The sequence below is a fragment of the Anguilla rostrata genome, chromosome 18, assembly GCF_018555375.3.
Source record: "Anguilla rostrata isolate EN2019 chromosome 18, ASM1855537v3, whole genome shotgun sequence".
NCBI classification, from domain to species: Eukaryota; Metazoa; Chordata; class Actinopteri; order Anguilliformes; family Anguillidae; genus Anguilla; species Anguilla rostrata.
Window position 1 is genome coordinate 9,246,790 of NC_057950.1, and position 11,104 is coordinate 9,257,893.

General features: G+C 41.6%; 1 protein-coding gene across 5 annotated transcripts in view; it reads left to right on the forward strand.

Moving 5' to 3' along the window:
- Window positions 1-11,104, forward strand: part of LOC135245368 (solute carrier family 25 member 16-like) — a 46,632-nt gene that overhangs the window by 2,634 nt on the left and 32,894 nt on the right. For 4 of the 5 annotated variants that reach the window (XM_064318444.1, XM_064318442.1, XM_064318440.1 and 1 more), the window contains 4 exons: window positions 262-395; window positions 1,132-1,195; window positions 1,356-1,477; window positions 1,594-1,660. In XM_064318444.1, coding sequence (XP_064174514.1) covers window positions 262-395; window positions 1,132-1,195; window positions 1,356-1,477; window positions 1,594-1,660 — 387 coding nt within the window. Of the gene's footprint in view, window positions 1-261; window positions 396-1,131; window positions 1,196-1,355; window positions 1,478-1,593; window positions 1,661-2,555; window positions 2,719-4,848; window positions 4,918-5,357; window positions 6,209-11,104 lie in introns of those variants that run through there. The other variant, XM_064318445.1, reaches the window with a different exon arrangement.

An 11,104-nucleotide genomic window follows, 5' to 3' on the forward strand; every position in this document is an offset into this window, starting at 1 on the left:
CAATCGCCATTCAAGTTCAGTGAGCATATTGGCAGCTTGTTGTGATCTCAACCCAGGTCTTCCCATTAGAAGGTCCTTGAATGATTGCAGACATCAGGCTGGTTAAACAAAAAAGCATGACTTATTGCAGTGCTCTTGAAGAAACAATTATTGTCTTAAGCGTATTCTTAAAACGTAAGAACCTCTGCTGACCATAGATTTTGTTTTGGCGTGGCTGACAATGGGCCTGTGGATGCAGTTTTAGCTCTGTTTGAATTGTAGGGGTCGTCGCCACTATCCGCGCCATACCAAAGAAAGAGGGCTACCTCGGCTTGTACAAGGGGAACGGAGCCATGATGGTCAGGATATTCCCATATGGAGCCATTCAGTTTATGGCCTTTGACAATTACAAGAAGGTGCATTTTTTTACATTTTGAGTGAAATTTGCCCTGTGGGAGATTTATTGCCTCCTTCGTGCTGATACAGAATGTTCTGAGGTTGTTTCCGTGGTAAAAATAGAATGAAAGACCTTCACGGCAGCTGGTGGTGTTGCATGTGACACACTGGACTGGCCAATCACGGGACGCAGTTGTACCCACCAGGAAGACAATTCCCTGTAGTAAAAAATAAAAAATAAAAAAAGCAACAAACCAAGCAATATAATTGGGGTCACAATGTGTATGACATCACAATTGTAAAGTGCATTGTTGTGCGTTGTATCCTTCATCGGGGCGTGAGCAGGGCATTGTGCAAATATTTGGCTGTCTGCTAGTTAATTTTATTTTTTTTATGACAGTGATATTTATTATTTATGTATTTATTTCAAAGTTAAGTCTTGGAGTCAACAAATGGAATGTGTATGTAATGTTCTTTTTTAAAGCATTTTTAACTGATATGTGGTTGGTCTGATGTATGCTGTATAATTTTAAGCAACTAGTACAAAAACAACATAATGAACATGTGCATCAGGATGATTCTAGTAGTAGCACTAGAGTTGGGATTTAGCCATTTATCCAAGCTACTTCTGCTTTTGCACACACACACTTATATATACATGCGTGCATACACTGTGTAAGTACATAAATATATCAATGCAAGATGGATTTTGTACATGCGTGCATTTTGAAATGCTCTGAATCGCTTTTTTAACAGTTGCTAAGCAAACGGCTTGGAATCTCTGGACACATACATCGGCTTATGGCTGGATCTCTGGCTGGTAAAGTCATTGTTATTTTATTTAATATGGTAGGAGTAACTGGGGGTTGTCCGCATTTAAATGGGTTCAATTGTAATATCTAATGTAGCCAATTTGCATTTTGCTTACTAAGTATTGAACTTTAGATTTAACTCCACGCACCTGTTGTTTTTACCTGTAGGAATGACAGCAGTAATTTGCACTTACCCCTTGGATGTCATCCGTGCCCGGCTGGCATTTCAAGTGAAAGGGGAACACAGATACACAGGCATCGCCAACGCCTTCCTGACCATCTACCAGAAGGTATGTCCATCTGAGACATGAACATCTTTCATTCATGTTTACTTTTTGTGGGATATTGGGGAAAAATCCTCAGAATTACACAGTACTGGTTAATGTTTTTTTTTTCCTTTTTACAGGAAGGAGGCGTCTCTGGGTTTTACAGAGGGCTAACACCCACCATCATTGGCATGGCGCCATACGCAGGTGAGAAATAAACGCTGTGCAGTAGTAGAATGCACTCCTGAATGATTCCTGAAACTACAGGCCAACTTCTCTGCTTATTCCTGATTTAAATTTCCCAATTAACTCTGTTTTACTAAAAACAATACATTGTTTCAGGACTGTGTAGTTCAGCCTAAGTTACCGTTCTGTGTTCAGCAAACAGTCAGGCCAGACTTACTTGTCATTTCTGTCTCAGTTTTTATGTCGGTCTTCCCATGCTGACACCTCAAGATATGTTATCTCTGCTCAGCTCCTTCTCAAAAAGAGAAATAATCAGTTAATAATAATCAGTTTCTGACTACTTTTTCAATATTTGGTATTTTACACTTCCTGTCACACGCCTTTTTTTTACATGCTCATCTCTTTGTAAAATACGTCCCTGTGTCTTTGTAACCCATAGAATCTAGGACCACACGACTATGCAAAACTATGAAAAAGGAAAAGAGGAAAGGGCAAGTAATGAGATGGTATTTTCTGCAGTGCTGGTATAGCTCGCTAAAATGGTTTGCTAGTTTAAGCTAGCTTACATTAGCAAAACTGATTGGGGGAGGGGTGAGAAATCACCACAGCTAGCAAAGCTTGACACTGACTGCTTATTCTTGTATAACTAAAAACTGTCCTTTTTTAAATTCATTTTAGGCAAGTATGAAGTTCAAATCAAGCCACCTAGGTGGATAGCCCAGTCGGTGATTAGATTTTGTTGCTCTCTATATACTGTATCCCTGAATTGGGCGTGTCCAAATGAAGTCCCAGTGTGCCATGCCAAAGAAATGCAAGGCATGTCTCCAGTCTAACGGATTCTACCCTCAAACATAGGGTCCTTTTTTAAATCTTGACAATTTTTTTTCATGTCCTTTTCTGTCCATCTTTCCTGAAGGCTTTTCTTTTTTCACCTTTGGCACCCTGAAGACTTTGGGCCTGGCCCACGCTCCGGAGCTGATGGGACGCCCCTCTTCAGACAACCCGGACGTCCTGGTGCTGAAGACCCACGTTAACCTGCTGTGCGGAGGGACAGCCGGAGCCATTGCACAGACCATATCGTAAGTGGGCCTGAACGCATCGACAAGGGCAGCTGTTTATCTGGCCTGGAACTCGTGTACATTCGATTCAGTTCAAGTTCTATTTGTATAGCGCTTTACATTAAGGCCCCGATTTCAAAGCACCTCACAGTCCTTTATGGAACAGGCCCTGAAGCCCCCATACTGTAAGTAGGGACGCCAGTTTATCTTGGGCAGTTTTCTCACCTGTAATTCCTCTGCAATAGGTTGAGAGAGTCTTCTTGTTAGTCAATTATCACTCTCTAGTACTCTACCTGAATTACCGTTAATGAACCCTTCAAAGAGTAGATTTATGGAATGTTGTTATTATTATTATTCAAAATTCTAAATCAGTGTTCTAGAACCCCTTTGCTTTCAGTTACCAACAGTGATTGTTACATCAGCATTAAAGTGTTCAGTTAAGGACATTCTCATCACATATTTGTGATCTCACCCCTTAGGGTTAAATACAAATGATGATAGACAGCAATGCTCCCACACTGTCACTTGTTACTTTCAGTGCATAGAACACACAGCAGACATTTTCATAGTGCTGACTTGAGCAGCAATGTTTTTGTCCTTTCTAAGCAATGGGAAGTAGGTCTACATATAAAAATAATCACTTGCACAAAACATTATTAAATAAGAGTAATTGTAACAATGAAATGGTTTGCAGCGTTGTAGGTTTAAAAAAATAAATAAATGGCTCAAACGGAAAAAATCTGAAATGAAAGATTTAAAGTTTGTAATTAAATATGATAAAAGTTGTTCTACAGCCTCCTCTTGTTCTTTGGTGGTGCTTTGTTAAAATTTGTAAAAAGGAAGAGGCGTTTCTTTCTGCGTCAGTGTCAATGCAGCACTTTGTTTGTGTGCCAATGGTTTTATTGAAAGAGCAGCTGCTCAAAGACTTCTTTTATGTTTGACATTTCCTCCGTGTCACATTCGTTCTTCTACCCAGTGTATTGGGCCAACTGATTACTTTTATGTGGGTCACAATTGATCACTAATGCTATAAGTAGTAAGGTCATTGCTACAGTCCAATTCCTGCCGTGACCCCACAGGGTTTTTGATTGTAAAGCAAGTTGGAATAATTTTGGCCCATGTGCCCTAGATATACTGGTGCCCCTACCCATGAGCAAACCAAGGCCAACAGTGGCAAGGAAACAATCCCTGAATGAAATTGGTAGAAACGTATGGGGCGGTTACCCGCTGTTGGCGGACACTGGGCTGACTGATTAAAGTGATGACAATGACAGAGTGTGGAGCAGTTTGTGTTAGACTATGGAGTGATTTCGGTTAAATCCAACAAACTGTGCATGTCTTAAGCCTTCCCCAGTGTGTGCAACTACAGTTCTTGGAATGTGTCTCAGAAGCGTCTGTATTGAGGGACTGTGTGACTGTCAGTAATCTGTCTCTCCTGCAGCTATGAGTGTGTCAGTAATCTGTCTCTCCTGCAGCTATGAGTGTGTCAGTAATCTGTCTCTCCTGCAGCTATGAGTGTGTCAGTAATCTGTCTCTCCTGCAGCTATGAGTGTGTCAGTGATCTGTCTCTCTTGCAGCCATGAGTGTGTCAGTAATCTGTCTCTCCTGCAGCTATGAGTGTGTCAGTGATCTGTCTCCTGCAGCTATGAGTGTGTCAGTGATCTGTCTCTCTTGCAGCCATGAGTGTGTCAGTAATTTGTCTCTCCTGCAGCTATGAGTGTGTCAGTGATCTGTCTCCTACAGCTATGAGTGTGTCAGTGATCTGTCTCTCCTGCAGCTATGAGTGTGTCAGTAATTTGTCTCTCTTGCAGGTATGAGTGTGTCAGTAATTTGTCTCTCTTGCAGGTATGAGTGTGTCAGTAATCTGTCTCTCCTGCAGCTATGTGTGTGTCAGTGATCTGTCTCTCCTGCAGCTATGAGTGTGTCAGTGATCTTTCTCTCCTGCAGCTATGAGTGTGTCAGTGATCTGTCTCTCCTGCAGCTATGAGTGTGTCAGTGATCTTTCTCTCCTGCAGCTATGAGTGTGTCAGTGATTTGTCTCTCTTGCAGCTATGAGTGTGTCAGTGATCTGTCTCTCTTGCAGCTATGAGTGTGTCAGTAATCTGTCTCTCCTGCAGCTATGAGTGTGTCAGTGATTTGTCTCTCTTGCAGCTATCCTTTGGATGTGGCTCGACGCAGAATGCAGCTGGGGGTCGTCCTCCCAGACTCTGAAAAATGTCTGTAAGTTTCACCGTATCCGTGTCGCTCTAAAAACCCCTGCACTCTTCCCTGTTTGGCAAGTTTGCTCTGCCTTTTCATCGTTAAATCACACTCACACTCACACTCACCTCAGAACTGAATCTACATAGATTGCATTCCACCCCCAAATGGTAACTACGTAGACTGCATTCCACCCCCAAAAGAAATCTACATTGACTGAATTCCACCCCCAAACTGAAACTACATAGAATGCACTCCACCCCCAAACTTAATCTACATAGACTGCATTCCACCACCAAACCGAATCTACGTAGAGTACGTTTCACCCCGTACGCTCCAAAAAAAAATGCATTTCTAACAGAATCTTCCTGCTTTTGCTGCCATTTAAATGTGTTTGGAAATGCTGCAGCTCACTGAAACATGGATCAAGATGCTGATAAATGTGCTTGTTGATTTCACAGTACTCTGACCAGGACCTTAAAGTACGTGTACAGCCAGTACGGCGTGAAGAAGGGGCTGTACCGCGGCCTGTCGCTCAACTACATCCGCTGCGTGCCCTCCCAGGCTGTGGCCTTCACCACCTACGAGTTCATGAAGCAGGTCCTGCACCTCAACTGACTTGGGCCAACCCAAAAAAAGACTCCGCCGACCCCTATGCCAGGGGGCCGGTTGCAGGCGCCTGAACGAGAGCAAGAGGGAACCGGCGAGGTCCCGCGCAAACGCTTACCCCCACCCCCTCGAACCCGCGGGGACATCGCAACCGCCATTCCGCCACCAACTGCCCGCGTCAGCCCTCCGTACACAGCACTGAAACGCCATTTTAAAGCGCCATTTCACCCACAGTCCATGGATATACCACTTTCTACCTACTGAAACCGTGTGCTACTTATCCAAAGAAGGCAATCTAGTCAATTGTCTATCTACACGAACCTTACACACACCAACGGTTAGCATCGATGTCCGGAAACAATGCGAGTCTAATTACCTGTGCGTTGCGTGCTTAAAACTGCATGACAAAATAATTGACTCCTGGCAACTGTTGGCGAAGTTGCTCAGGCTTGTTCATTTGGAAGTGTGACGTCAAACGTGGCTGTGTGACATGATCGGAAAGGTTCTCGTTGGCTTGTCTGTAATGTTCAGGCACTGATACAACCTTTGCTAGCTGTCGATGGATTTGATGAAAGACGTTGTTTGGATGCCAACTGCTCTCTTTTGTAGCCTTTTGTTGATAGGCAACTGTCACTAAGGGCAGTAAAGTCATCAGCTGTCTAAGCTGGATTTTAGATTGATACTAAGCAAACCCCCCCTCCCCCCTCCCCAAAAAAACATATTATACCATGGCAACGCTTTGAGCTGCACTCTCTGAAATCATATTTGCAGCAGAGGATGATGGGTAATGTTGTCCATGCAATCTGCCTTATCACTAGGCTCCATAGATAGCTTCTTATTTTACAAGACACTGCCTGTCTGGAAATTTAATGAAATGATATGACTGATCTTTATAAGCTTATATTTAGTCTTCCTTGTCGTTTTATTATTTATGTGTTCCATTTCAGTAAATTAATGTAATTATCAGTTTTAAATGTCACAGCTGGTGTGTGCACTGGAAGCTCAGTGGAACGGGAGATGCTTTCTTTCATTTGAATGTTGGGTGCCAGATTTGGCCTGAATGCTGAGTGGATGGGGGGCGGGGGGGAAGCGATCATGTTACATCACAGGAAGTTGCAGCCATGACCCCCCACCCCTCCCCATTTCTTCCTTGCCTTCCTCTTCTTGAAGGCAGCCTAGTTTAGGTCAACGAGCACGCCGTGTGGGTATAGTCTTCAGTACACATCACTGTAATTCTCAGCGTCAGATTGTGCTCTTTAAACACTCTGGTATACGGTTACTCATTATTTAATCTCTTGTAAGACAACCGACGTCTTACCGCTACATCCTCTGACACTTTAATGGCAATAGTTGTGCTCTGTCATTTGTTTTGCGGGCTCTGGTGCACTTGAGAAATTATGAATACGATTCTGAATTATTCACATTTCACCTGTTATTATTAAATATTAATTCATGAGTAATTCATGTGGAAATGTATGTGATGAAGAGGTTTGATCTTAAATCCACTGTAATGGGGTCCAATGCCATTTCTAGTATATGATAGCCAGCTATATTAAGGTGTAGTATTGGAAAAAGGTAAAAAGAACAAAAAAAGGTTCCGTTTCTTTTAGAAGATGCTGTTGTCATGGTCACTGTGTACTTGAAAGAGTTGTCTTTTTACTAATTTAAGGATTTTTTTCAAAGAAACGGGTTGTAAATCTGATCTCAGTTGACTGAGTGGCATTGATTAATTAGTATATAAGGATTTGTGTTTGCACTCATAGGAAGCCTTCGCTCTTTAGTTTTCATTTCAGCCATCAGAACTGTTCTCTGAGAAGGTTATTGCATTACCTGATTTCAAGGGCAGTAACGGGTATATAGGTATATATATATGAATATATATTTGTAATGGACAAATATATATGGTACCTTTACTATGTTGCCCTATAAATTGATTCCCACCGCAGCCTACACTTCCCTGAGGTGTGGTTCTGCATTGCAATAAATTCAGCAAACTAATAACCGTTCTATTAGTCTTTTATGAGCCTGCTCACATTGTTCTTCCCTTAAGGGCCCATCGATTGGAAGGGTGTTTAGGTTTTTTAAAATGACGATTCGTTCAGCTGGGCACTGCATTTTAATCATGCGGTGCAGAACCCCTGAAGATTCCCAAACTGCTTTCAAATTGATGTTGTCCACCTGCCACCATCGAGGACTTGGTGTTTGTTTGAAATGTTTGAAAGTGGTCGTTTGTGTATAGGCACAGGTTGATTTCCCCTGTAATCCTGGCCGAATCCAATCTCAAGTCTTCTCCGCAGCACTGATGAAAATGTCTCGCTCCAAACAACTGACTGGCAGCGCAGAACAACTGTAACGGAAACTGGACAGCATCATCTGGCTTTTTTTGTTGTTGTTTTGTTTATGATGAAAACTGTTTTTACAGAGACGCTCCTGAAAATAATGAAACAAACACACTGTGAACAAATGCAATCAAAGTAGAGCAGGACAGTCCTGTCACCATGGTGCCACAGCGGGTAAAATCTAGGAACACAAAATATAGCAGAAAAAATATTGGACTAACGCAAAACAGGGAGGATTAACAGCTGTTTCAGATCTTTAAACGTGACTGACTGATGGTTATTGTGCTTCCTTTTCACTTGTTTAATTGAACAAGCCGCTTTTGGAACACTGCTGTGACTTCTAAAGTTATGCATATATACTGTAGTTACTTGGTAAGGTTTAGATTTGATGCAAAGCAGAACTGTAAATAAATTAACTGTTGCTCATTCAATGGTTTGACAATATATTCGGTAAGTGTTTTAGGAGTCATTGTGAACCCAGTTGTCAGATAAGTGCAACTTGTGGAGTATTGGGCCAGGCCCCTTGCAAAAAGAAATTGGCCATTTTAAGCTTGCTAACTATTTAGTGAATTATCACTATTATCCCTAATGTTGTCCACAAGTTTGAAGCGTTGAATCAGTATTTTTTGTTCACTTGTTTTGGTGACATTTGACTTGCTTCATTACCTTCTCTGTATGAATAAAATGTTGAATGCTATTGCTCTGAATATTTCCTTGGTAGTATCCACAGTACCAGTCTTTTTTATTTATTTTTTTGTGGCATATCTCATCCCAATCAAAGGACATATCAACAGTTTTTTGTTTCAGGAAAAGGGCAGCCATTTTATTTTCTGTGAAGTGAAGCCACCTCTTCACACACTCTTTGATTTATTTACAGTTTGTGTGATTTGTTTAATAAACCACATGCAATAATTCAACAACCTTTCATCCTTACAAATTATTTTTGTATTAATGCTTAGAATGTATACCATGTGTTTAGCTGTGTGAAGTAAATTTGTACTTACTGATTTTGAATCTTAAAGCACTAGTTTGGTTGGTGTAGAAGGAAAAAATTACATTTACAAATACATACATTTTCAGGCTGTTGTAAATAATGCCATTGTCTACTATTTTTTAACAGAGCTGCTGCTTAAAAAGATATATTGGATTATAGATACTTTTGCAATATTTTCAGGTTTCGAATGTAAGCCTTGATGGTCTGCTTTCATGTTTGAGGGAACTCGGTCATTGTGACATTTAAATAAGCTGGCATTTAAAAGTTTTTTTTTTTTTTTGCCTTGTGATTTTGTTTTGTTTTTCTGTAATATTGTGTAAATGCTGTATTTTTTGATTATACCAAAGTGAGGCTACTTTTTATTTTTTTGTACATTTCTGTTGCGTCAAAATACAAGTTCTTTTTGATGTACTGAAAAGTGTGGTCGATCTGTTCTTAACCAAAGAAAGCCCAGAGATGAAGGCGAAAAAAAATTAAGGCTACTCCCTGGGATTTTTGACTGTCCTGCAGGTTTTCACTCCAACCCTAACAAAGTAGGCTACACCTCATTCAACAGCAAGAGAGCTCGTTGTGCTACTGATTAGTAGAGTCAGTTGTGCCAAGTTAGGGTTGAAATGAAAACCTGCAGGACAGAAGAACTCCAGGAGCAGGGTTGGGAAACTGTGGTATGGCATCACTCGGTTGAGTTACCCCTGAAATACCATTTGAATATATTTTCCTGACACCATGCATTCACTTTACATGTAGTACCCCATTTTACAGGTGATTTCTTCAAAACTTTTTTTTTTCCTAAGAATTGCCGCAGGTACATGTAAAGTAGCCAAAACTGACAATGAAAAAATGAAGGTGCCTTCTGCACTCTGTGTATGGGCAGAATTGGATGTCTCGCAAAAGTATATTTATTGTTTGTACAAAATTACATTGTGCAAAAATAAAAATGCCAGTGGACAGTTCTGGAGAGCTAGAGCAAAGCCGCCAACTGTATATGGCATCTTTTTGAGGACTGGGGGTGGCTACTGAATTTCACTCGGGAGAGTCACAACATGAGCATTAGGCCTACATGTTACATGTATTGCATTTGTCATCAAGAATTTGGGTGTTTCATTGCAGGCCTATGGTATCATAGGCCTACAATGTAGGGGTGTGGGGGTGACATAGCTCAGGAGGTAAGAGCGGTTGTCTGGCAGTCGGAGGGTTGCCGGTTCGATCCCCTGTCCTGGGCGTGTCGAAGTGTCCCTGAGCAAGACACCTAACCCCTAATTGCTCCCAACGAGCTGATTGGTACCTTGCATGGCAGCCTTTCACCATTGGTGTGTGAGTGTGTGTGTGTGTGTGAATGGGTGAATGAGAGGCATCAATTGTAAAGCGCTATATAAATGCAGTCCATTTACCATTTACATGTAACTTTGTCCTTTACAAATGTAGTTGAAATCAACTTCAACTTCTAACCGCGAAGTACATAGTGTCGGCAAGAAAATTGTTTGAATAGGATTAACCCCCAACCCCTCACCCCTCACCCCTCCCACGTGTGAAGGGGAAGAGATTCTGGCATGGGGTCGATATTTAAATGATTCGTTGAGTCATACACAAAATAAAAATGGTGTGTATCCTGTCCTATTACAGTGCAAATTGGAAGAGGTGTGCTTTTATGCCCGAGCGCAGTTCGACCAAAAACCTGAAAATACTTAGGCTAATATAAAGTGGAGTGCTTAAACTTCAGGTTCTGAGGGTTCGAGGGTAGCCTATGTACGCAAGGTTAGAGTGCAAGAAAAGGAATAGATCTCTGTAGCGATAAAACTGTCTGAAAACAAAAGAAGCCTGTGGTGAACTTTTGTAGCTGGTGTAATTTCAGACAATTTTTCTGTGTTTACTGCGAGACAGAAGCGATGCATTGCTACACTGTGACAGTGGCCACCGGTAACGACTTGTTTTCCAGAACGGATGCTCGCATTTACCTCACCTTGGTAGGAACAGAGAGATGCAGCGAGAAAATTTTATTGGACAAGTTTTTCTGCAATGGTTTTGAAAGAGGGGCGGTAAGTACACATTCAGCTGTCACATTTAATCAGAGGTGGAAAATCCAGGTTCAGAAAGTAGAAGTCCTCCCTGATATTTTACCAGGATTTGCTAATTAGCACAGTTCTTCAGCCAGGAGGTGAACTAATGAGTGAAACCAGCTGGCTGAGTTCCTGAGTGGACGAAATGCATGGGAGGACTTTTACTTTCTGACCCCTGGACTTTTCACATATTACATTTTAAAGCATCA